Source organism: Mustela nivalis, assembly GCF_964662115.1.
Source record: "Mustela nivalis genome assembly, chromosome: 5".
Lineage (NCBI taxonomy): Eukaryota > Metazoa > Chordata > Mammalia > Carnivora > Mustelidae > Mustela > Mustela nivalis.
Window position 1 is genome coordinate 43701847 of NC_139024.1, and position 27037 is coordinate 43728883.

The 27037-nt window shown below is 39.3% G+C and overlaps 1 protein-coding gene across 15 annotated transcripts in view; it reads left to right on the forward strand.

Annotated features, from left to right (window-relative positions):
• The first annotated feature begins 5073 nt into the window (after nucleotides 1-5073).
• SYNCRIP (synaptotagmin binding cytoplasmic RNA interacting protein) overlaps nucleotides 5074-27037 on the forward strand; it is a 31610-nt gene continuing 9646 nt past the window's right edge. For 3 of the 15 annotated variants that reach the window (XR_014311778.1, XR_014311779.1, XM_082730640.1), the window contains exons 1-10: nucleotides 5619-6141; nucleotides 7508-7667; nucleotides 8384-8502; nucleotides 8612-8719; nucleotides 11129-11242; nucleotides 11342-11518; nucleotides 21043-21178; nucleotides 22264-22469; nucleotides 24726-24875; nucleotides 25204-25325. Coding sequence is in view for 12 of the 15 variants with exons in the window: in XM_082730640.1 (XP_082586766.1) it covers nucleotides 7520-7667; nucleotides 8384-8502; nucleotides 8612-8719; nucleotides 11129-11242; nucleotides 11342-11518; nucleotides 21043-21178; nucleotides 22264-22469; nucleotides 24726-24875; nucleotides 25204-25325 (1280 nt within the window). In the remaining 3 variants the exon portion in view is untranslated. Of the gene's footprint in view, nucleotides 5209-5598; nucleotides 6142-7507; nucleotides 7668-8383; nucleotides 8503-8611; nucleotides 8720-11128; nucleotides 11519-21042; nucleotides 21179-22263; nucleotides 22470-24725; nucleotides 24876-25203; nucleotides 25326-27037 lie in introns of those variants that run through there. The other 12 variants (XM_082730642.1, XM_082730643.1, XM_082730635.1 and 9 more) reach the window with 8 other exon arrangements.

Genomic DNA, 27037 nt, shown 5'->3' on the forward strand with positions numbered 1-27037 from the left:
TAAGTTAAAAAAAATCCAATTTTTAAAAGAGGAAAATAATCCATTTCTTTCTTTTTTTCCAAAAAACAATCTTGAGTACTAGGAACATGGAATTGAATAACTTCCAGTCTCTTTTGACTCTAGGTTTTCGTGATTCTGTGGAAAGAATGATGGAGTATTGTGGATTTTTCCCGTATTAATTCTAGGGTCCCCTCTCCATTACCACAGTAATATATGGTAACTGAAGAACGTTTAGGAAACATTGAAACAAAGAAAATATGATTTTTTTCTAAACAGTGTAGCACTAAGTGCAAGAATTTTGGATGACAAAAAATTCAGACAGGTGTGCTTATATGCCTGCCTTTTATTAACTGCAATGAAATTAACCTTTTCATTACTTCGTGGATGAAAGGACAGTAATGAGGTACATAAATAATTAACTTTATTTTTTTAATTTTTAAAATTTAATTTATTTTTTAAAATATAGGATGCTTCAAGAATTTGCATGTCGGGGCGCCTGGGTGGCTCAATGGGTTAAGCCACTGCCTTCAGCTCAGGTCATGATCCCAGGGTCCTCGGATCGAGTCACATGCTGTACCCACGAAGCCAGCCAGGTACCCTCTTTCAGATTCTTCATTTTAGCAAGCTTTCATCCCACATCTCTGCTCAGCAGGGAGCCTGCTTCCTCCTCTTTCTCTCTGCCTGCCTCTCTGCCTACATGTAATCTCCCTCTGTCAAATAAATAAATAAAATCTTTAAAAAAAAAAAAAGAATTTGCATGTCATCCTTGCACAGGGGCCATGCCAATCTTCTCTGTATCATTCCAATTTTAGTATATGTACTACCAAAGTGAGCACAATAAACTTTTTAAAAACACATATTTAGGGGCACCTGGGTGGCTCAGTGGATTTAGTGTCTGACTATGGATTTCAGTTCAGGTCATGATCTCAGGGTCATGAAATGGAGCCCCATGTTGGACTCCATGCTAGTCTTGGGCCTCCTTAGGATTCTCTCTCCCTTTCTCTCTGCCCCTCACCCTACCCCTCCCAAATAACATAAATAAACTAAAATAAAAATAAAATATTTATTGTAACAACTATCACAAAAGTGTATGAAGTAAAAAGTGATGATCTCCCACCATACCATCCTTCTCTATAATTATAATTATTTTCTATAGAAACAAAAATCTTTATATCTATGCTTACCTGGTTATACACATACATACAGACCTGCAAGCTTCATGAGTCAGTGATCACCTATGTCTATCTTGATGTACATCATTGTAAGTCTAGTGCATACCATGGACATTAGTACACAGAAGGTGCTAAATTGAATGAATAAATGTCACACTGTACGTTGTTCTGTAGGTGGCTTTTTTTTTTTTTTTAATTGAAGAATGTAACCTGAATATGTTTCCATGTTAGGGCATTGATAGCTACTTCATTATTTTCAATGGCTCCAGAATAATCCACTATGTGAATGCACTATAATTTATTCAATCAGTACCCTATTACTGGATGTTTAGGTTATATATACATATATATATTTTAATTTTATTTATTTATTTGAGAGAGAGAGAATGAAAGAGAGAATGAGTAGGGAGAGCAGCAGGGAGAGGAGAAGCAGACTCACCACTGAACAGGGAGCCCGATGTGGGGCTCAGTCCCAGGAGGCTGAGATCATGACCTGAGCTGAAGGCAGACACTTAATGACTGGGTCACTCAGGCACCCCTAGGTTATATATATTTCAAGCACACACACACACACATATGCACACTTCTATACAGCATTACAAACAATACTGGAGTAAACATGACAGCCAAATTATTTTGTTCTACCAATTTGTCTTCTTTTTCTTTCTTTTTTTTTTTTAAAGATTTTATTTATTTATTTGACAGACAGAGATCACAGGTAGGCAGAGAGACAGACAGAGAGAGAGGAGGAAGCAGGCTCCCCGCTGAGCAGAGAGCCTGATGTGGGGCTCGATCCCAAAACCCTGGGATCATGACCTGAGCCGAAGGCAGAGGCTTCCCACTGAGCCACCCAGGCACCCCTTAATTTATCTTCTTACTAACATTAAATGTGTGTTGAGTTTCCCACATTTATGTGAGGGATGATACTGAAATTGGATATTACCAATCTTTGTTGTTGTTAATGTTTCTTTTGTTTGGAAAAAGGGTCCTTATAAGAGGAACTGTAGTCCACTTTGCTTTAAAGTGAAGTTGGGATTCAAATGGGGAAGATCCTAAATGGCAAATAGGACATTTGAATATTTTAAAAAAATATTTTATTTATTTATTTGACAGATCACAAGTAGGTAGAGAGGCAGGTAGAGAGAGAGGGGGAAGCAAGTTCCCTGCTTAGCAGAGAGCCCAATGTGGGGCTCGATCCCAGGACCCTGAGATCATGACCTGAGCTGAAGGCAGTGGCTTAACCCACTGAGCTACCCAGGCGCCCCAGGACATTTGAATATTTTTAAAGTAATGAAAGAGAAAGGATTTGAGAGTTTTTTTATACATTATAAAATGTTTGAGCTGAAAGAAATCTTAAAAATTATGTTTCAATAAATTTATTTTATAGATGGGAAATAGAAATTCTAAGAAGTAAAATGATTTATTTAACCACACACTATCCATTTAAAGCAGATCTGATATTAGAACAAGGTTGGTTGGGTCTCAGCCTGTTACTCTCCAGTTTTATTCAGCAAATATTTAGTAAGCATCTTGTACTAAGTACTAAAGAAGATTCAGCTAGTAAGAACACATACTCATCGAGCACTTTCTTGTGCCAGATCTTTCAGATACATTTTAATCTAGCCCAATGTATATACCATACTAAATCAATCTACTATGTTTTTTTTTTCCTTTTATTGTATGTTTGGGGTTTTGTTTTGTTTTGTTTTTGTTTTGCTTGTTTGTTTTTTAGTATTAGTAAGTATTCCTACGTTTCAGTGTGGTAGTAATTCTTAGAGCCAAGCCTCAAGTTCTTTCTGTAGATCAGTAGGAAAATGATACTATTGTTTTACTCAAAAAGGTGTCAAACGGAGAGCATGGCTGATTGCTTTTTTCTCAGGTCTGTTTAGAGTATCAGGCACTTCTCTTTGTAAGCCCTCAGTGTGCACAAACCTGAGAAATGCCAAAATTGAAAGAAAGCCAGCTGAGGTTGAAAGAGTGGCTGAAATGTGGCTGGAGAGACCGGTCAGATAGATCAAGGAGGACTTTGTTGATCTAGCTAAAGATTTTTGCTTTTGTTCTAAGGGAAATGGGAAACTAATGAAGGGTTTTAAGTGGATGCTCCACAGGGTCTTATTTGCAATTAAAAGAGAAGGAAGGGGGAAACTCTTGGGTTTTAAATGCATTAGGAAAGCTGCAAGGTGAATGAATCAGGAGGCTATACATCATTAGTCTAGGTGGTAGTTGATGGCAACTTGTTCCCTAGCTACAATATATAGAGAAGTGGAGTTACATTAGGGACACAGAATTGACAAGATTTTGGTGAACTGATATGGCACGGAGAGGGAAAAGTTAGTGTCTTGTATTATTCTCTAGATCACAGTGAAGATTTTGGTGAACTGATATGGCACGGAGAGGGAAAAGTTAGTGTCTTGTATTATTCTCTAGATCACAGCGAATGCTCCTGGATTCAAGCGGGTGATGTTCATTGGGATGGGAACTCTGGAGTTAGAAGATTGAGAGGAAGATCATGGGATCAGTTTTTAAAAATGTTGTGAAGGGCCTGAAACTTCACATAAAGACTTAGGGGGTGATTAGACAAACGATTTAGAGGTCAGAGAAGAGCTAGAGATTTTAATTTGGGAGTCTTGGGTACTTGGTAGAAGACATTGCCTATAGGGGTCGAGGTACCTTTTTTTTTTTTTTTTAAGGAACTTGGGTTAAAGCCTCTGCCTTCAGCTCTGGTCGTGATTTCAGGGTCCTGGGATCAAGCCCCACATCAGGCCCTCTGCTTAGCGGGAAGCCTGCTTCCCTGCCTCTCCGCCTACTTGTGATCTCTTTCTGTCAAACGAATAAATAAAATCTAAAAAAAAAAAAAAAAAGCATTGAATGGTTCAGATTCATAATTTTCATTTTTTAATTCATAGTATTACCCTATTTTTATTTTTGTAAACATTTGGGCTGTTTTTCATTTTTAACATTATGTACCTTTGGATTATGAGCTAAAATCCTTGTTGCTGAATTAGCTGAACACCATAGCAGATACATGTTTAATAAATAGTAAGGGATTGTTAGGTGGTGGAAATGTGAGATCTCTGCTGAACAGATTGGCTAGATAGTACTTTGGTCAAGTATTTCATATTTTGATCCAGCTACCTCTGGAAAATAATCTGACATTTTACGTGCTTAAGCACTTTCAAGAGCACTCATCTAACTTTTCCTCCAACCACTGGTTTGTTGTCACATCACAGAGCTTATTTCGGGAACCAGTGAGCTCTTAAAAATAAGCTTGTTTTTAACCAAAAGGACACTCTTCTATTACAGCTGAATTGGATAAAATTAGTATCTCAACGGCGATTGAAATTCTCATGTCTTTGTCTTGTCTTTCTTACACCTAGTAAATGGCTACAAATGAAATGTCACTTCACATAAGATTTAGTTGCCAAGATTTTTAAAAAAGAAACACAGATATGTTCTTCACAGTTGCCCTAACCACGCAGCTTTTGTGCTGCTTCAAGTTGCTCAAACTGGGCTCTGAGGAAGCCCTTAAACTGCTTAAAAGGCCAGAGACTGAAACAGACTATTGCACAACTCTTCACCACCGGGCGGTTTCGCTTCCAAATCTGGCTTTCGTATCATCCCACGGCTGGAGTCGCTTCTGGCTCCACTGGAGCCAGCCCGGTTCCCCTCAAAAGCAGCCAGGGTTTCCTCGTCCGAGCCCCGGGCGCCCCTCCCTCCGCCCAAGGATTTCGCGAAAGTGAAGCCGCGTGGGCGCGGGGCCCCCAGAGGTCCCATTGTCCGGCCGGGGAGACTTGCTTTTCCCAGAGTGACTCCCGCACTCAAGTCCCACCGTCTAGGTTAACCAAAGGTCTACAGGTCTCCGCGCCACTCCCCTCCCCCCGCCGGCCCATTGTCTGCCTCGCCCCGCCCCGGGGGACACGTGCGCCTGCAGCTTTCCGAGCGAGAAGAGCGCGGGGCGGCGGCGGCGGCGTGGACACAGCCGGGAACCGCTCCGCGGCCGCGGCGCCGGGGGCGGGGGCCGGGCGCGCACGGACCGGTGGGTGCCCTCCGGGATCTGCGGTAGCTTTCCGCGCCCCCCGCCCCGCCGGCCCGGGACGGGGCGGGGGATAGGGCGGACGGGAGCTCGGTGGGGGTGGCGTGCGCGTGGTGCTGCGGTGGGGGTGGGGTGGGGTGGGGCGGGGCGGGGTGGGGAGATGCCTGTCTCCTGACAAAGGAGAACGAGAGGGACACGCTGAGCCGGCCCGCCCCGCACGGAGGAGAGCAGGAGGGGGAGTGCCGGGAGGGGAAGGGGCGGGCCTTTCATTCACTGTCGGCCCCTCCGTCGCCGCCGGAGCGGAAGGGCGGGGTCTCGCGCCCCCCTCCCCCGGGAGGTGAGGAGCTAGGGAGGTGGCGGGGCGTGGGGGCGGAGCCCGCGGGCGCGCGTCCCGAGGCGTAGACTACGTCGTCACGTCAGCGCGGGAGAGAGAAAGAGAGGAGCCGACTCGGCTGGGACTGGGGGACGGAGTCGAGAGAGCGAGCGAGCGAGGGAGGGAGGGTGTGAGCGAGCTTTCGAGCGAGGAGGGGAAAGGCGGCCACTCGTGTTTGAGCGGCCGCGGACGGCACTGGGAGTGGTGGGGGAAAGGAGTAGGGAGGGGAGAAAGAAAGGCCGAGAAAGGAGCCGGACGGAGGCTGGTGGTGGTGGTAGGGGGAGAAGGAGGAGCTGGAGGAGGGCAGGGGCAGAGGGAGTGAGTGAGAGAAGCGGACGCGCGAGGGAGGGGAGGGAAGGGGGGGGTCACGCGGGCGCGCGCGCGCGCACCGGGAGCGCGCTCGGAGGCGAGTGGAACTGGATCGGGTTTGCTGCCAGCGGCGTGAGCTTCGGCCGCCATTTTACAACAGCTCCACTCGCGCCGGACACAGGGAGCAGCGAGCACGCGTTTCCCGCAACCCGATCTCCTCGGACAGGATCCTTCCGCCGCAGCCCAACGGGGAGGTAACGACCGCTTGGACCCGGGTCTGGGAGGGGAGCACCGTGACATTGTGGAGTGAGCTGGGGGAGGGAGGTGTGGGGAGAAACCGGCTTTTCTGGAAAATGGATTCCAAGGGGGAGAGGAGCACGTTGACTAGGGCTGCTTGAGAGTAGGCCGCGGCCCGCGCCGCCACTTCCTCCTCTTCTCCATGTGCTGCCGCCGTTCGGGCTTTGTCTGCGGCGCTCCGGGGAGGAGGCGGCCCCTTGGCCCGCGCGGACCGCGAGCGGCGGCGGAGTTGGTGCTGTCGTGGCCGTCGTCGCGGCGCGGGAGTGGGCGGAGAGGAGCGGGTCCCGTCCCGCAGCCGCGCGGCAAGCTTGGGTGGTGCTTGCGGTCCGGCGGGCGTTAGGCAGTTCGCGGAACGCCCTCACTCTGCTGGGTTGCCGGCCTTGGGCCGGGGGTGGGACAGCTGGCTCCGGCGCCGCAGTCAGTGCACGGGCGGGCGAGGGGTGGGGGCTTGCACCACGCGCCGCGGCTCACGTCTCGGCTGGGCGGGCGGGCGACTGGGGGTCGCCGGCGCCCGGGGCGGAGAGAGCCATGTGTCACGGCGGAGACGGCGGCGCTGGGGGGGGGGGCGGGGAGAGCCTGTGGCCTGGCGCCGCCGCGGCCTCGGTGTGAAGGGGCGAGGTTGTCCTGCTGCTGCCTTCTGGGGGCTCCGATCTTGGCTTCAGGTTGACGTTGGGAGCCGGTGATGGTCGTCTTGGCCTGGGACTCGGTGGGTTTCCGTTGAAGGAAGTTGTAGGACATTTGAAGGCGCAGAGCACGTGTTTCTAATGGGCTCCTGGTGGCCGCAGCGGTGAGGCTGCCGCTATGGGTGCGGAGTCGGGGGCGGGCTTTGGGGTGCGGGGGTGAAGGGTGGAGAAATTGGGTGGTGGAAAGGTAGCTTGTGTGAGCGCTTTGTTCTTCGCTGGCTGTTGTTACTGATCTATAAGCGGCAGGCGGGAAAAGCGCGCACTTTGGGGGTTTACCTTGGAGAGAGAAAAGCCCAGCTTTGCTTTCTCTGCACACCTCATTTTCTGTTCAGGCACAGCTGCATGTGGCACGCTGGCTGGTCCTCGTGCTGATTGGGCTCCATTTGTAATATGGTTTTTCCTAGGGAGTGTTAGCAGGTGAGTCAGGGGTGGTGCTAAGGAAAAACATAGTGAATCTGTCCTCCTGTGCCCCACGCTCCAAATCTGGCTTGTCAGGCGATAGTGACTGTAAGGTTTCTTTAAAGGGAGGTGCAGGTTGGCTGGTGTAGAAATTGGTAGAGAAAGTAAAGATTGGGGCTCTTATATTTCTTCTACCCTTTTTGAAGATCCTAGTTTAATTTTGCTTATTGCGTTTGAACAGATCTCTGGAAACATGGCTACAGAACATGTTAATGGAAATGGTACTGAAGAGCCCATGGATACTACTTCTGCAGTTATCCATTCAGAAAATTTTCAGACATTGCTTGATGCTGGTTTACCACAGAAAGTTGCTGAAAAACTAGATGAAATTTACGTTGCAGGTAAGAACTAACACTTGCAAAATTATATTATGAAATTTTTCTATTGGATTTCTGGCTTTGAGCTAAAATAGCAACTTTTTGTGGTTTCCAATAAGTGTGGGAACTAGAGTTTTGCTCTGTCGTGATAGTTGTGAACTAGAGGTTAAGGTGCATAGAGGGAGGGAAGAAGGAAGGGTTAGGAGGTAAAGACTGGCTGGCCAGATGGATAAGTATATGATGGTAGCAACAGCTGCAAAATGTTGGGAACAGGCCATGTGACTTTTTGGGGTATTTTTATAGTAGGATTCTTGTTAAAGTACTCGGTAACTGTAGACTTGTAGTCTGTCTTGGTGTGGCTGTTGCTTTTTCTAGTGGTATTTGAAATTGAGTAGAGGTTCAGTTGTCATGCTTGGTACTTTGTTGGTTGATTTTAGGATTTGTAAGCCTATATATTTATTGTAGAAATACTTAGCCTTAAGAACTAAGTGACTTAGACACAGAACATGATGTAAAAGAAGTTGATTCATTATTGCAAGTGTGGTTGAGAGGCCTTATTTAGTTGAGAGTGCAGTTCAAAATGACTAAAGAATGTGTGTTTCTCATTATATAGATAAGGGATATGGGAGAATTCTTAGTTGGCAAGCATGTACCTGTATTGGCAATCATGGTCTCTTAAAAAAAAAAAAAGTTTCCAAAAATATTAAAGTTGACAACTAATTAAGTTTTCTTTTCTCCAGGGCTGGTTGCACATAGTGATTTAGATGAAAGAGCTATCGAAGCTTTAAAAGAATTCAATGAAGACGGTGCATTGGCAGTTCTTCAGCAGTTTAAAGACAGTGATCTCTCTCATGTTCAGGTAATGCTAATTTCAGTATAAATAAAATAGTAATTTTGATATAGTTTGTTCCATTTGATTAGATATAGTTAAGACAATAGTTAAATCTGTTTGGAAAATTCTTTTGTAGAACAAAAGTGCCTTTTTATGTGGAGTCATGAAGACTTACAGGCAGAGAGAAAAACAAGGGACCAAAGTAGCAGATTCTAGCAAAGGACCAGATGAGGCAAAAATTAAGGTATGCCTTTAAAAGCTTTTTTAAGAATTGCCTTCAGTTTTAAAGTTCTTTTAACTTTCTTCTAGCTTTGCTGAATACTTCTTGGATGTGAAATGGGTGTGTTTCTTCAAGATGTTGACAGTTAATAATCATGAGATTATTTGTTAAATCTTTTTAAATTACTATTTTGAAAAGTTTCCTGCCTTTAGTTATTTCTGTTTCTACAACAACTCACTTTTAAGTTTCTCTTGTTACTGAGCTATGGTTTAAATCAGTGCTAAGAAAACACTTAAATATGTCTGCCATATTTCTAAATGTTTTCTGAAAAGCTGCAAGCCCAAATTAGTGACAGTGGAACAAAAATGGGAGGGCATCAGGTCACTTCATACTGGAGGGCAGTGTACATTTAATGGTTGACTGTTTTTCTTAGAATTCTCAAACCCCAAGTTAAATGGTTTTAGAATTTTTAATACTTTCTTCTTTCTTTTCTATTACTGTTGATTTTAAGGCGAATTTGTTCATTTCTAAAGGCAGCTTTTATCAATAAAATAGATTAGTGTGGAAATGTAAATGAAGAAACAGGCTTAGAGTAGAAGTTCTTTTTTTAATTAAGGTCACATAGAACAGTGAGTGGACTCAAATGCAGCTAGGTTTTGATCTTTGTTTTGGTTTTTAGTTCATAGTGATCATAATAGTTTTAATCTGGTGCTCTTAATACAGTGTACTAGTGCTCTTGAACCAAAGGTTATGGTTTAAGTCCGTTATTAATGGTGCTAAGTGATGTTTTAATGGTATGGGAGGAGGGAAACTTGGAATAAGGAGTTAGCTGTTAATGTCATCCATAAATTTGAGGCTTTCACAGGTCTAGCTGTGAGTGAATTGTGTTTGAATTATAAATCTAACTTTCTCCATAGAAATGGAGTATAGTTGTGCCCATTGTAATATAATGTAATGTCAGTTCTAGTTAAATGTCCTTTTAGGAGTTATGATTATTAAAATTTTATTTAAAATGTAAAGTTTAGTTTATGTGACTTTCTGTTCTATTTTTGGGAGAGAGTGGCTTAAAGCTTTAGTGTGATTTAATTACAGCAAGAAGAGACAGTGATATTTTTTATAGGATTGAGATGTTTTCTTTTACTTAGGAGTTGATAATAAAGGTATTATTTGGGTCATAATAAAGATTATAGTTAAAAACAAGGTGAAGGTGAAAGAAAAAGGGATTACATATGGGAAAAAGGGAAGATGAGCCATTTAATGGATTCATCTATGTTAAAGTAATATAGTAGATTGCAGTTTATTTTTGTTACCAAATGTTGCATCCTTCAGTAAACATTTGTGTGTAATAGAAAAAGACTGCTGAAAATACTGTAGTGGTTTGTGGGAGTTTAGAAATGGAATTTTTTTATTATAATTTTTTTTCACAGATATTTAATATTATTCAGGTAGATGTATAAAATGTCTTGTCATTTTCATTTCTAGAGACTGAGGTGACCCCAAGTCATTTAATAGCATTTTGATAAAATTGGTCATTATGTTTGGTGTCCGCTTGTTTTTATTTCAGAATTTATCAGCTAATTATTAGAATTTATTCTTTAGAAAGGGGTTTTGTGTTTTGTGGCTGAGGTGGTGGAAGAGAATAATTCTTGTTTTTTTTCTTAGGCTAGCAGTGGACCACTTCTAACACTTTTTGCCTATAGTAAGGGGTAAGAGAAACTAACACTCTGATTAGTAAATAGGAGTTGTGTTAAATTTTAACAGTTTGCTTTTAGGGAGATAAAAATGTAGAAGTCATTTCACACTGTTGCAGTTATATAGTTTTCAAGTGATTTTGGCTCTCCTTTATTCTGAATGAACCATGTTGTCTGTGAAGTATGGCACTTGAATGTCAGGTGCATTAAGGAGGTGGTTTTTCATGTAACTCCTAAGTTTCTGGACTTAGTTTGGGGAGTATAATTTGTTCAAAGGTTGGTGAAATGACCAGAATGGCAGTATGTATTAGAAGTGTGGGGTATAGGGAATTTATTGAGTTAGAAATCCAGACTTGGGAAGAGGAAACTTACCCACTTCCGTCTCTGGGAGAGTTAAACTCAACCAAATTAGGGGCAGTAACTTTTAAGGAGATATTAGCAGAGTAGATATAGGCCCTGTCTAAAAAGTTGTTGATGGATCAGTATTTTGTGTTGTTCAGTAAACGCTAAATAATTGAAGATCAGAAAATAATTTGATTAGGATCCTGAAATTTTCACTAAAAATTAGAGCTACTGCAGGGTACATTAAAGGAGAAATTCTGAAACCAGATACCAGAAACCTGTTTATAGGGATTGTTGCCAAGGTAAATGGAAAGATTTGAACAAGATTGATTTTCAGCTGTGAAATGCATGGGTGTGGTCTTGTGAATTAAATGTACTAATGACTTTTGAACTTTTCAAGGCACTCTTGGAAAGAACAGGCTACACACTTGATGTGACCACTGGACAGAGGAAGTATGGGGGACCACCTCCAGATTCCGTTTATTCAGGTCAGCAGCCTTCTGTTGGCACTGAGGTAAAGAAACTAAAAACTTGTACCTTTTGTAGTAAATGCACAGGTATCTGGTTTCCTAAAGAAACTCTCCATGGTTTTTACTTCATGTTTAATTTACAGATATTTGTGGGGAAGATCCCAAGAGATCTGTTTGAGGATGAACTTGTTCCATTATTTGAGAAAGCTGGACCGATATGGGATCTTCGTCTAATGATGGATCCACTCACTGGTCTCAATAGAGGTTATGCGTTTGTCACTTTTTGTACAAAAGAAGCAGCTCAGGAGGCTGTTAAACTGGTAAGTTTTTTCTTCCTAAAGTCTCCACATTCACTATCTTTAATTAAAGCCAAGTTTTTTCTTATTGTGCATAAGAGTTAAAATGGTTTTGGAATTGCTAATAAGTCACTTCTTTTACACTCTTTGTGTACTCATTGTAGCAGTATTCTTTGCAGGTATGGTTGATTGGACTGAGGATCTATAAAGTAATGTGTCAGATTTCTTGAGTTATGGGTTCTTTGAAACCTCTGGCTTAGTGATGGCTTTTTAATGGGAATGTTAAAACATTTCAGAAAATAAGTATATAGGGTAGGGCTCCTTTATATTCCGACTGTACCTGGGCCATCCCTTTTTCTAAAATACATCACAAAGACCTTATGATGATGAATTTTTAGTTCATGAAAAAAAGGGTTTTGTACTGAGTTAAATATTTGATTTCAGTATACCAGATGGACGGTGTGGGGACCTAGTAATTTTCCCAGCTTTTAAAGAAGTTTGTTAATGATTCAAATTATAGTTTATATAATTCATCTTTAAACTAGTTTTATTAAGTTTTGTGACTGAGATGATTTGTACGTTTTATAATTGAAGATGTCAAAGGTCAACGCAAGAGATGTACCAAAAAATACAGCTGGGGAGGAACTTTGGTAAATGGTTCACTAAGGCAGTTATTTCTTTTCTTTCTTTCTTTCTTTTTTTTTTTTTGGCAGTTATTTCTTAAATTTGCCTTGTTTGGCTTACATATTTTATGGGTAATTCCAAGTAAACTTAATATCCCAGATTGATTTCTCCTGAATTTTATTTCTTCCTCATACTCAGATGTTCCACATTTTAAGGCATACCATAAGTAGAAGAACCAACTTATGTTTTGCTTTTTATATTGCTTGAATCTCTCCATTGGTGTGTATAACTGAATATGTAAAGACTTTACATTAGAAAAGTGGTACTTGAGAGATCATAGTGTCTTAAAAAAAGAAAGGGATTAAATGATTTCTTTTTAAGTCTTGCATGATTTTTTCCTCCTTTAAAGAATGCTTCCTATTTCAGAACAGGTATAGTTACAGTTAATCATTCAGTGGTAATCTTTGGGCATCAAAATTTTAAGTTTTAAGCAGTTCAGGTAAAATTAAGGACTTCTTTTAGAATTCTGAAAAGATATTTTTGAATCATCCAATTTAACTTATAAAAGCATATTAACATTTTTATCAGGTAGTAAATAAAGTAGTGGTAAGTTTTAATACAGAAATGTAGAACGATTGAGAAGACAAATACCTTACTGCAACAAGCAAGTACAGAATTTAACGTTTTCAGTTCCATTTTATTTACTTGGTATTACATAAAGTTTTTATTCTGTTTAATAAGTATGGTTATTTAGTGTATAAGTGGTGATTTTTGTGTATTAATATTTTTAAAGGAATCATTAAACATTTGTAGCACACTTAATTCTTGCTACCAAATAGAGTAATTATGGTAGGTCCTCACTAAAATTTATTTCTGGACGATTCCTAAAATCCTTAAGTGCATCATTAGAGGAAGATGATACATAATCTAATTCTAACATGATTTTTAGTGCCATTAAAAACTCATTATGAAATATTTTCAGTTTGGGCAGTTGCCTTGGCTTAACAAATAAAGATTGTCCAAAATTGCATTGCTCTTGTTAATATAGTTAAGTTTTTAAACTGTAACGCAGAAAGTTCCATAGGTATCCAAACAGCCATTTTGATTCATCTAGGAACTAATTCTTGTATTTCCTTACACTTTTTTCTGGGTTTGTGATTTGAGCCCCTATCTGGGAGCAAGTTTATTTACTGCCTGAAGAATTAGGAGGATTTGCATTTTGGTGCTTTTTGAAAGATATTTTTAGTGGTAGTGTTGTATATCCACTGGGATGAATTGGATGTATCATCATTGCTTTTTTTAAAAAGGATGCTTTACTGTGGTAGGATTTTGGTGATAACAGATTTGGGAGATTTGCCTTAATGTAACAGTGAGGACTAGACTTTTGAGGAAATGAAACATTTTAGAGAAACACGGAATTAAAGTTAATTAGGATGGTTTTTGCTATTTTGTATTTATTGTGGAAATGAGTACTCTTCTAAATGTGTTCCTTAAAGGAGCATATTTTGAAAATTAATCCTACATGTATCATGAGAGTTTACTTGAATTATACCTCTTTGTAAAGTGAATTTTTATGTGAAATATTGGAATGGTTATTCTAGTTGTAGATGATCATATGTTAAAAAAATGCCTGTTTGCCATTATTTATAGATCAGACAGGATTGAAGCATAGTTTCTTTTTGCTTTCCTGTACTTTGAGTGTCTTGAGGAATACCTTAGGTCAAGATAGTTTATGTATTGGGGTGCCTGGCTGGCTCAGTCATTAGAGCATGTGACTCTTGATTTCAGGGTCATGAGTTCAGGCCCCATGTTAGACATAGAGTTTACCTATTTTTTTCTTTAAAGATTTTATTTATTTATATGACAGCAAGAGAGGGAACAGAAGCAGGGGGAAGGAGAGGGAGAAGCAGGGAGCCTGATGTGAGGATCAATCCCAGGACACTAGGATCATGACCCAAGCCAAAGGCAGACACTTAAACTGAGCCACCCAGCCACCCCCATAGAGCTTACTTAAAACGTAAAGATAGTTTTATGGTTTTGATCTTATTTTTTGGTATGATTCAGTAATGGTTTTCCCCACCTAGGCTAAAAATTACAGATTTTGGGACGCCTGGCTGGCTTAGTTGGTAGAGCATGTAACTTGATCACAGGGTCATGAGTTTGAGCCCCATGTTAGGGGTAGAGTTTACTAAAATATATATAAATGTTGTGGATTTTAAATTTTTATATATGTTGTGTCTGAATTACTTGTAAGTGGATTGGTACTAACAGCTGAAAAAGGGGCAAGAACTTAGAAGCAGCTGCAAACTTTTTAAATGACACAGTTTTCAGCCAATATTTGCTTTGTATTTTGGGGAATAAAAATGTTTTTCCTAAATGATGATGATCTAAAGGGGAAGCAAAATCTCAACTTGGGAAAGGTAAATAAATAGTTATCTATTGAGTGCTTGTTAAGACACAGGAGCTGTGCTAGGGTGCTACATTATTACCTTTAAATACTACTTCGATTTATTTTTGAAAGTAATTGGAATTTATTCTGCAGAAGAGTAAATAGCTTGGGAGACTTACTGGATGCCCTACAGCTTTAGTGTGATACCAGGTTTGTTTAGTTTAAGTTCTTATCTTTGGCTAGACAGAACAGTTTAAGTCAGCAATACACGTCATGTCATCAGGTAGCCTGATTCTTTTAAATTATGTAGTGGTTTAGGTAGTGTTAAAAGGAGCACAGGAAATAAGTCCTGTTTCTACTGCCAAAATGTTTTTGGCATCTATCTTCATTGCTACCACCTAAGTCTTAAGGTACCATTTGAAGAACCCTCCTGCTATTCATTGCTTTCCACTGTCCCTTTACTCTTACCATAGGTTAGATCACAACATTCCCATGTTGAAAACTTTAATGATGGCTTCCAAAAGGGCCCTATCCGATCAGGTTTCTCCTTACTTTTTTCTTTTTTTGCCCTTCCATCCATACTTTGTCTTTTTGTCCCCCACATAAACTATGACTATTTCCATCTCAAGGCTACCCTCTGTTTTTTTTTTTTCCAAGGCTCCTCCAGTTACCATGGCTGCTGTCTTACCAAGGAGGTCTTAGAGGGCCTTTTCTGACTTGAGCAGCTTACCATCCAGTTGCCCCATGACAGTGCCCTGAACACAATAAAATAGAATGTTCAGATGTATTTAAAATTGTTTGTTGGTTTTGTAAATTATTTGGTTATTCCTCCAGGATACAAGCTTTTTTTCCCTCTGTATATCCCTGACATTCAGAACAGTGCCACTATATATTTATCCAGTGGGTGCTGGGTAAATAACCTACCTGACTGGCTCACTAGTGCCTTCTCATCTATTATTTATGACTCAAGAATTTATAACATTCCCATATTAGCTATGGATTGTTATACTATTTAAAGATCGTCTAGCTTTTATTTGCAGTTATTTATTCAGTGGTAGGGATTATTGTGGATAAATTGGGGGGCATTGCTTTCCCCTTCGTCCTGGGGAGATACTCGGAAGTAAACGTAGTATTTGGTGGTGTCACAAAGACCAGGAAGAATGGTAGGCAGCAGGTGTGTAATTATCTTTGTAAGGTGTGCTCCTGGAATTGAAGCTCAGGGCCACTTGGACCCCAGTGCCCATCACTTTCCTTAGATAATAGAAATATTCTGCTGAAAATGCTGATAGTGCTTATGTTATAAATGCTGGACTAATGGGTCTCTATCTGCATATTAAAAGTTAAAATTTTAATAGGCAGTGATGGTTTTATTTACCAAAGTAGTTGATGTATGCTGGTGTAGCATCTATAAAACCATTTTTTATGAATGCAGGTGACAAGACAGGTCCACAAGATATTCTGTTGCATTTTAACAAATAGTGTGCTTAATAGGAAGACTTCTGTGGACGTACAAGGTAGTTTGATCCAGTTCTTGACTTTATGGAACATGAGAGGCAGACTACAGTGAAAGAGGAAGCAGATGCATTGTTCAGAGGGTAACAGTGATGAAGGGGTAGATTGTATTGAGTTCGTTACAGAAGAGTTTTTATAAAACTTGATAAAGATGATCAAGCAGGATATTTAGGGAAACAGGTGAATGTAGTTGAAGCAGTGTTTTGCTGAGTAATGGGAGATAAAGCTAGTATGAAGTTAGTGCCAGAAGGTAATTGTTATGACTACTGGGCTAAGTTACATGATACCATTAAAGTTTTGAGTCTTGGTGTGGGTAACATAATGTAAATAACAGAATAGTGAAGGAAGTTTGGATGAAGAGAACAAAGGCCCATGAGGGTCACAGCCATAGAAGGGGAGGGAGAGAGGTTAAAGATTTTGGAAGGAGAGATACTAGATAGTGGTACACTATAGGTTCCATTCTGATTTTTAACAATGATTTAAATCAGGACATAGTTGGACTGCCCTCAGAATGTCTGGTGACTTGAGTTTGCATCCAGTGGTAAATGCCCTGGGTGATTATATCAGGACCTGAAAAGATTCTGATAGTCTGAAACAGATAGTTAACATGAGCAAGGTGGAATTGACGAAGGTCAAGTCCTTTATACAATTAATTTCAGAAGTAAGATGTAGTGTGAGTCGGCAGTGTGGAGTGGTTGCCAGGTAGCTCAGGTAATCATGGATTGTGTGTTACAGACCATGGTGTTTAGAAGTGGGAGATTATTAATAGTCTCCAGTTTATTCTAGACTCCTCAATCTCAGTCTGTATCTACAGTATTGTGTTATGGATGTTACTATCTGGTGACACTCTTAGTAAGCACATTAGTTGGGCAGTATCACAGAAGGAGTGATTGGCAAGGCATGGAGAACAATTGAGTCATGACCTTTGTGTGCAGGTATATGAAGTGCTGTCATTTTGGGGGAGAAAGGAGTTACTATAGAATTTTTAGAGTAGTAGATTTTGGCTCAGTGTAAAGATTTTGGGGGCACCTTGCTGGTTTAGTCAGAACATTCAGCTCTTGATCGCAGGGTTATGAGTTTGAGCCCCACATTGGATGTAGAGATTATTTAAAGAAAAACCTAAAGGAGATTCTTAAATATTTAAAAATAGAGTGGACAGTCTGGGGAGGTAGTGACTTTGCTGCTATGGGAAGAGTTAGAACTGAATAACCATTTCTGCATTAGTTTTCAAATCTGAGATTGCTAGTTTGGGGAGATTTGGCAACTGACTGGCTGTGAGGGAAGGAAAAGTGACGGGATTTTAAGCCTAGACAAGAATGTTCCAGACTGTACAACTCCTGCTATGGTGTTCTGAAAGACTGAAACTGCATTGATTAATGTTCAGACTTCATCTTTATTTTGTCATCTCACTGTGGAACTAAATCTGAAAGCTAGATTTCTGAAATACCTTAACATCAGTGTTGAACTTCTTGAGTTGGGAGGCATCACTTTTTTGGGGGGGGGGGTCATTTTAATGCTATGATAGTGTCCTGATATACTAATTCTTATGAGTTGGGATTGATCAGCATTACTTTAGAATCTCTGTTAAGGTTCAGAACAGTTTTATAATGCCCTTCTACCACTCAACTTGCTGTTAACCTGCTGGGGTGTGAAATTTATGGTGATGGGTCTTAAAATTCTTAGGTTAATTCAAGTCCACATATAAAAATACATGTTTAATCTGTAGATTGGGCACTGCTTTAAGATATGTTTATTTCTGGGTAGTGGGTACTTTTTTCCTTTTTTAAAAAGATTTTTAAATTTTTGAGAGAGGACGAGCTGTGGGGCGGGTGGGGTGGGGTAGAGGGAGAAGCAGACTCCCCTCTGAGCAGGGAGCCCAAAGCTGGACTCATTCCCAGCACCCCAGGATCACGACCTGAGGTGAAGGCAGATGCTTAACTGATTGAGTGAACTACCCAGGTGCCCTTCTTTTTTCTTTGAGTAATCTTTACACCAGACTTAGGGCTCAAGCCCTTGACCCTGAGATCAAGAGTCAAGTGCTCTAACAAAAGGGTCAGCCAGGCATCCCTCCGGGTACTTCTTTTACTTTATTTGGACAATATGCCCAGGGGGTCTCCTTTGCTCCTTTAATGGTTTAATTGGAGAGCCAGTTTACTATGTGGGTTAGCTCTAATTGTTTTGTCCTTTTTTACTTAAAAAAATGTGGATGAAGAATTATAGTTGACTTTCTAAATCTTGCTAAATTAAATCTTCATATCATTTGTATTGTTTAGAAACCACAGCCATCCTAAATAACCTTTACCTACCCTGCATTGTTATACTATAGGAGGACTAGTGAAGAAACTTCTCTTCTGTAAATGATGAGATGGTCATTACTGCTTTGAAGCAGCTTTGTTAAATGTTGTGGAAGTGGTATAACCAAGAATTCTGACTTTCCCTATAAGTTTTTCTTTTTTTAAACTTGTTTTAAAACATTTTCTTATGGTAAATAGGTCCTACTCTTAGGACTTCTGGAGGAAAGTTATGCCGAGTTCTATTACTTCAGAATAAGTCCGATATTCCCTTTAAACACTTCATATTTTTTTCTGTTTTTTGATATCTTAGTTTTAGTCAAGTCCTTGAGTTGAATTTTCAGGTAACCCATAGATCTCTACTTTTTTTTTTTTTTTTTTAAAGACTTTATTTATTTATTTGACAGAGAGATCACAAGTAGACAGAACAGCAGAGAGAGAAAGGGGAAAGCAGGCTCCCTGCTGACAGAGAACCCAATGCGGGGCTCGATCCCAGGAGCCTGAGATCATGACCTGAGCTGAAAGCAGAGGCTTTAACCCACTGAACCACCCAGGTGTCCCTAGATTTCTACTTTCAAGAGGTTTTTGGTCTTAATAGAACATAAATGCTATGAGAAAACCAGGTGTGTGGCAGGATTTTTCAGCCTCAGTACTGTTGATATTTTAGATCAGGTGATTCTTTGCTCTGCCGAGTTATCTTGTGAATTGTTGGATATTTAGTACCCTCTCTGGCCACTGCGTACCCACTAAATACTAGCAGCAAGGCCCCATCCCTAGTTGACAACCAAAAAATGTCTTTAGACATTGTCAGATGTCCTCTTGGCACAAAGTCATTGTTTAGAATTACTGATCTGTGTTAAACATAGAAGGGTGTTTTGTTGACCTTTTTTATAGGATTTAGGTGTTGCAGAGTGTGCGGTTGGGCCCAAATCTACAGGTATGCAGAGGAGTTTGGATGATGGAAGTTTCAGGGAAACATTTTATTCAGAGGCTCAGCAGTATAACACTGTTTGAGAACTCTTGTCAATAGCTAAGATTATTGTGGAGAGAAAGTAGTAGCAGCAGTAGGAATTTAAGGTTAAATTTACATGATGTCCAGGTATTTGAACTTTATTTTGGTGATGGGGAGCCACTGAGAGATTGTTTCAATAGGCAAAACCTGCGATTTCTTTTCTTAAAAAAAGGTCTCAGGCATAAGTGTAGAAAATACAAATAATCCTGGGATCATGATGACCAGGTACTTTGATAGCATGAATTGAATCAGTGTGGTAGAAAGTATAAAACTGTTCTGAACTGGAGGAAGGACATTTGAATTTCATGTTAGATTTGAGGATCTGAAGATGGAGAAAGGGACAGGGAGGAATTGATATTTTGACTTAGTATATGCTTTCTTGTCTTCTACCTGATGTACCTTTTATGCAAAAATGGGAGAAGGAGGAATTCCTGGCTATCTCATTCATTGGAGCTACTCTTGATTTCAGGGTTGTGAGTTTAAGCCTCACATTCAGTGTAAAGCTTACTTTAAAAAACAAAACAAAAAAAAACACCAAAAAACAGGTTGCTGTAAGGCTGGTCTACAAATTGGAAATTTATGTTGATTTTTTTTTAGCTTGTGTAGCCCCACTTGTAGGTACATACAACATTGAATTTTGAGGCCAGGTGTGGGGGATTAATCTGTAATTATTGATGCTGCTGCCACCTTTACTACTACTAAATGAAATTTTGTGGTGATTTTAATTGTATGATATAAATAATTTACTTTTCCTGATTAGCGTTAATAGTTTTGAACTTTAGTTTGTAAATAATACTGATGAGTGGATTTGTCACTTTGACAGATTGGGTTTTACCTCTTTAATATCTCACCTGTCTATGGGATATAGTTGCTTGAAGACTTTACTTTTTTACTGTAGTTTTATATTTGCTTCTGTACTTGCACTATAATCAATCCACTTGTCTTTTCCACCTTCATTGTAGACTTGATGAAAATGAAATGGGGGGGGGAAGTAGGGTTGGATTCGGGAAAAGGAGGTTTTCTCCTTTTAGAATTACATATTTAAAGGTACCCATTAGGGGCGCCTGGGTGGCTCAGTGGGTTAAGCCTCTCTGCCTTCGGCTCAGGTCATGATCTCAGGGTCCTGGGATCAAGCCCCACATCGGGCTCTCTGCTCAACGGGAAACCTGCTTCCCCGCTCTCTCTGCCTGCCTCTCTGCCTACTTGTGATCTTTCTCTCTGTCAAATAAATAAATAAAATCTTAAAAAAAAATAAAGGTACCCCTTATTGCAACTTTTTACAAGAGTAAAAAGAAGATGAGGAAAAATAGATTTAGTTCCTGGTTAACAGAATGGGGGAAACTGTTGGTATTTGAGTCTCTTTACCTTGCATGAGGATAAGTTGTTGCCAGGTGAATTTAAATAGAAATTAAGGTACTGTGGAATCCGCAATTTTGAATTTAAGCTGCCTGTAGACCCGATTCCTAATTTATCAAGTTTCTTAAGTTTCAAGGACTAGACGAATTGCATTAAATCATTCATTTTTTAAATGTGTTCTGTCAATATAATGTTATCTCTTTCATAATTTCCTCTTGGAATGCCATATGCTAACTATATTTTTTAAAGGTAGAGAAATAAGTAGCATTGAAACACGTTTGCCTAAAAATTTGCATATATTTTTATAATAAACATAAGATACTATAAGAATTTTTAAAACGTGGTACACTTTTTCCCCTTTCAGTATAATAATCATGAAATTCGTTCTGGAAAACACATTGGTGTCTGCATCTCGGTTGCCAACAATAGGCTTTTTGTGGGCTCTATTCCTAAGAGTAAAACCAAGGAACAGATTCTTGAAGAATTTAGCAAAGTAACAGGTAAGTTGGATTTATGTGGAAGGGGATGCAGCTTCTAATATTGAAGGTAATTGCATACTTCTGTGTGACAAGCATTGTTTTAAACATTCTATTTTTTGACTTGTATTCTCCAGCCATGTGAGATAGGTAACTCCGATTTTTCAGATAAGGAAAGTAGGTACAGAGGGCTTTGGGAAATGCCAAACATTATATACTTCGTAAGGAATGCACCTGGGATTTGAATAGTCTGCACTGTTCAATCTGTGCATACACTATTTTGGAAACTGTGTGTTTTTATGCATTTTTAGGTGATAGCTTGACATTCTTAGTAGGAGTGTTTGAGTAATGATTTGACTTTCTGAATAATTGGAATAATAAATTTTGCTGTAAGCAGAGATTATACATTGTCAATATAGTGCAATTTCTTTGAACTATAAATAAAGCATTTTTTATAATAGTTTCCATGTTGAGCTGCTTTTATTAAAAAATATTTTGTCTGCCTGGAATATTTAGTAAATTCTCAGGCTGTTAATCAGTCTCCAGGAACATTTAAAGTCTTACTTAATACTAATATATTTCACTTGAAATAAAGCTGTTGATATCTGAGGCCAGAAAAGTGTCATCAAAAAATTTTAGAGGCACCTGGGTGGCTCAGTTGGTTAAGTGTCTGCCTTTGGCTCAGGTCATAAACACTAGGGGGTCTGCTTCTCCCTCTTCCTCTGACCTTCCCCCTGCTTTTGTGCTTTCTCAAATAAATGAAGTCTTTAAAAAAATAATTTCAGTGTTTACTTGTATAATAAAAAATTTGACCATGTCTGACCTATACTGCCATTTTCCTAACAGTTATGTAAAAATTTTATGCCTCTGTCATTTAATTAATGGAAGAGTAGTCCTTGGGTCTAAGGATTTTACAAGTGTGTTGAGAACACTTGTAAAGTGTGGATTATTAGGCAAATTATCTGGACCAGTTCTTTTGAGAGTCTTTTTTAAAGATTAGAGATTAATTTTTCAGTTTTATATCCCATTATTATATTAGAAAAATCCTTTAATCGATTTTGTTCTTGCTTATTTTATCTAATTTCTCTGAAATGGTTGCTTATTTTCAGAGGGTCTCACAGATGTCATTTTATACCACCAACCAGACGACAAGAAAAAAAACAGAGGCTTTTGTTTCCTTGAATATGAAGATCACAAAACAGCTGCCCAGGCAAGGCGTAGGTTAATGAGTGGTAAAGTCAAGGTCTGGGGAAATGTTGGAACTGTTGAATGGGCTGATCCTATAGAAGATCCTGATCCTGAGGTTATGGCAAAGGTAATGGCAGTCATGTTAATAATTTTTTTGAGGGGTTGGTGGAAGAAGGGGAAAGCTTTAGAGAGGGATGTAAAGAACTTCTAAAATGAATTGTTTACTTTTTGAAAAACCAAATTTTTGAAAGAGAAGTATTCTTTAATAAAGCCACATATCAGAAATAATATATATATATAGGCAGTGAATATAGAAATTTATTTTTGGACCCTGTCATAGTTGCGTAACTGTCATACTCTCAAGGTGATGAGTAGTTAGCCTATATGCTGTGGAGATGGTTCACTATCATTTTTGTGTGAAGTCTGAGAGCAGTTTCTTTGTGTATTTGAGAATGGCGCCATTAGCTTACATGGTTTTTGTGTTAAAAGTCCTACTCCTAAAAATAGTGAACTGTACTGGCCTCAGCAGAGCTGCTGCAGTTACAAGGTTTAGCTATTATTAGGTATCCTGCTTCAGCAGTCAGTTGAGACATCCTACGAGAACAAACATCTCTTGAGTCAACATTTTGTAGTTAAGTTATTCTGTCCTTTGTCATTTAAGAATTCCCCCTAATGGTGATAGGCTAGCAGCTACAACTTGTTCACTTAAATCAAGAGTGTGAAATGCCAGAACTGTGAATATTGCTAAAGGGTAAGTAGTCTTGAGGACAGAAGATACTTTGTATTTTTTCTCTGGCCTGTTAAACTCTTTAGGATTATCACATTAAGAAATTCAGATGTTACTTCAAGTATTTAGGAGGAAATGATGTTTCTTAGCAAAAGGGCAGCTTTTCTAATTGTACTTTGAGGAGCCCTCTGGACTGAAAATTTATTTTGTCAGTATTTTGAACACTCCTACTTTAAGTTTATCAACTTTTCAAAAGCAGATTCCAATTAGTTTTGACCATCTATGCTAAGAGTTAAATGTTCAACAGCTATCTCAGAGGCGTGGTATTCACATTGTTAGAAAATGACAACCTCAGTTTGAATTACAGACAAATTACCAATTTTAATAAAAACGACTAAGCACGTTTGTTTTGAGCAAGATACACAGTTCTTATGTATTCCTTGGCCACACACACATGCACAGCCTACCCCACTGTTGGCATTTGCACCAGAGTAGTAGATTTGTTACACAGCCTACCCCACTGTCGCCTTTGCACCAGAGTAGTAGATTTGTTACAATCAGTGAACCTGCGTTGACACATTGTTGTAACTTAATACATTAGGGATTTACTCTTACTGTACATTCTGTGGTTTTGGTTCAAAAGTAATAGTTACACTGCCCTAAGAATCCTTCCTGACCTGCATAATCACCTCCCGGCCACTCTAACCCTTGGGAACTATTGTTTTTTGTTTTGTTTTGTTTTGGGGTCTCTGTAGCTGTGCCTTTTCCCAGATGTCATATATAGCTCTTACTTGGTTACATGCATTTAAAGTTCCTCCATATCTTTCCATGGCTTGATAGCTCATTTCTTTTTAGCACTTTTTAGTAATAATCCATTGTCTTGATGTATTGTAATTTGTTTATCCATTCACCTACTGAAGAATATTTTGTTTGCTTCCAAGTTTTGGCAATTATGAATAAATCTGTTGTAAACAACCATATGCAGATTTTTATGTGGACATGTTTTCAACTCATTTGGGTAAATAACAAAAGTACAATTGTTGGATTGTATGGTAAAAATGTTTAGCTTTGTAAGAAACTGCCAAACTGTTCTCCATAGAGTGACTATACTATTTAGCATTTCTACTAGCACTGTTTCTGCTTCATATACTTATTTGCGTTGGGTGGTGTTAGTGTCATTTTCTGGCCATTCTAATGTGGCATTGTTCTTACTTACTTTGTTCTTGTTCTTACTTATTTTTTATTCATTAAAAAAATTTTTTTCTTTAACCTTTACACCCAACATGGGGTTTGCATTTACAACCCCAAGATCAAGCTACATGTCCTGCTGACTGTGCCAGCCAGCCAGGCACCCCTCATTGTTGTTTCTATTTGTAATTCTTTAACAATGTGATGTTGAGCATCTCTTCATGTGTTTGTCATCTACTTTGGTGAGGTGTCTGTTCAGGTTTTTACCTGTTAGATCCAGCAGTCACACTACCTAGGTATTTTCAAATGAGTTGAAAACTTGGTCTTTTATATTTCTGATATTCCTTTAATGGTTAGTGACTAAAGTTAATTTTGTAGGGTGGGTTAATGGCATCCTGGAAATTGAACCCTTCGGAAATAAATATACAGGGAGTTTCTGTTTTTTGTTTTTTTTTTTTAAATTTTCAGGTAAAAGTGCTGTTTGTACGTAACCTTGCCAATACTGTAACAGAAGAGATTTTAGAAAAAGCATTTAGTCAGTTTGGGAAACTGGAACGAGTGAAGAAACTAAAAGATTATGCTTTCATTCATTTTGATGAGCGAGATGGTGCTGTCAAGGTAAATAAATGGGGGAACTATTGTAGGCATCTAAATTAAACCAAGGATTTTTTAGTCATCCTGTAATTGGAATATTCTAAAAAGTTGAAGGACACTCAGAGGTCGTGTAATCTACTCCAGTTAACCTTTATTGGCTGTAGCAAATTGCATAACTCACTAAACTGAGTCAAAAAGGTAATTAGTGAAGAGCTGGATCTTAAGATAAAATATAACAACTGTATTTTTAAAATTTGATGCTTCCAACACAGTGAAATGATTTTCACACTTTGAATGAGGCATAATTGTTGTTAAAGGCGTCTTTATATTGATCAGGACCTTATTTTTTAAGGCTATGGAAGAAATGAATGGCAAAGATTTGGAGGGAGAAAATATTGAAATTGTTTTTGCTAAGCCACCAGATCAGAAAAGGAAAGAAAGAAAAGCTCAGAGGCAAGCAGCAAAAAATCAAATGTAAGTAAAAATTGTATAAATTTAAATGTTGGTAGATGAACTGGTGAAAAACAGGTGTTTTGCAAACCTTTTATATGCATAACAGGCCTTTACCTTTTAAAGAAGATTTGAAAGGTTTGAGGTGCTGAGAAACGCCAAGAATCTCAAGAAATGTTTATTGAGCTGTTGCTGTTGATCATACTTGTGAAAATAACTATAATTTTGAATAACTAGAGTTTTGTATAATAATGAAAATCAGGAAATTTCCTATGATATTTTATAGAATGTGCTTCTGAATTACGTGTTTTAAAATTAGCTCTCCAAAACTGATCTGTTTGGTTAAAGTGTGGAGAGTTTTTTTTCTCAGAGATAGAAGATATTAAGTCTCTGATTATGATAAGCTCTGCTTCCTCTACATCCAAAAAAGGCTTCTCTACCAATATATAGTGCCTGTTGGCACCTCAAACATTTTATATATGAGTTTTGAGAAATAAGAGAATGTAGTGAATAAAATAAGTAACATGGTATTGAAGAAAACTAAGTTTAATGCATTGCATATATTGGATTTTTTAAGAACATATATAAAAGGATATCTTCTTATTTAAGACAGTAAATGAAATTTTTAGCTGTGTAAGAATGAGGTTTGCAATTTTAAAAACATGAAGTTGGTAATTTCTAAGGAGGAAGAGGGATAATTGCTATTTGATGTAATAACAAGAGTCACTGAACTTAACTATTTCAGGGGCAGTTTCTGTCTGTTGTCCTATGTGGTTTGCAAAAGAAGGGTTAGGGGTGCTTCTACTTACTTCTTTTACTTCATTATCAGGGAAGTAATCAAATATCTGCAGTTGGCTGTGCAGTTAGACAAGGAGTCTGGTTCTGAGCCTCAGTTTCTTCAGTTTTAAAAAGGGGATCAGACTTGGAGCTCCTGGGCTCAGTCATTTGAGCGTCTGACTTTGATTTCAGTTCAGGTTATGATCTCGTTGTGAGATCTAGCCATATGTTGGGCTCCATACTGGGCATGGAGCCTGCTTGGGATTCTCTTTCTGTCTTTCTCCCCCACCCCTCTTCTTATATGCACTCTCTCTCAAAAAATAAAGTAGAAAGGGTCAGATTAAATTACTATGTAAGATGTTTTGTACTGTGATTATGCATGTGATCTATACTTGGGGGGGGGCGACTAAGAGACATGCTTTATAGGCTTAGTGGTAGAATAAGGAGAAAGACTACGGAAAGCTAGGTTTTGAAGGGGAAGCTAATGCTCTATATTTCAGACCCCTTGAGTGTATATTCGGTGCAGTGAAAGTGACTTTTTCATCTCTTGCAGAAGATAGTTAACTGATTATAATCAGGTTTATTCATGCAATAGCAGAAAATAAGTGTCAGAAATTATATTAGAAAAGTAAATAAAGGGACGCCTGGGTGGCTCAGTGGGTTAAAGCCTCTGCCTTCGGCTCAGGTCATGATCCCAGGGTCCTGGGATTGAGCCCCACATTGGGCTCTCTGCTCAATGGGGAACCTGCTTCCCCCTCTCTCTCTGCCTGCCTCTCTGCCTACTTGTGATCTCTGTCAAAAAAAAAAAATCTTAAAAAAAAAGGAAAAGCAAATAAAATAGTTACATTTTATAACTTAATAGGTGGAGGGTGGTAGTAAACAGAAAGTGTCACTGTATTTGTTAATATTTGAGAACAGGCCAAAAGGGATGACTGCATGTGATGCTTGCACTTTAACTT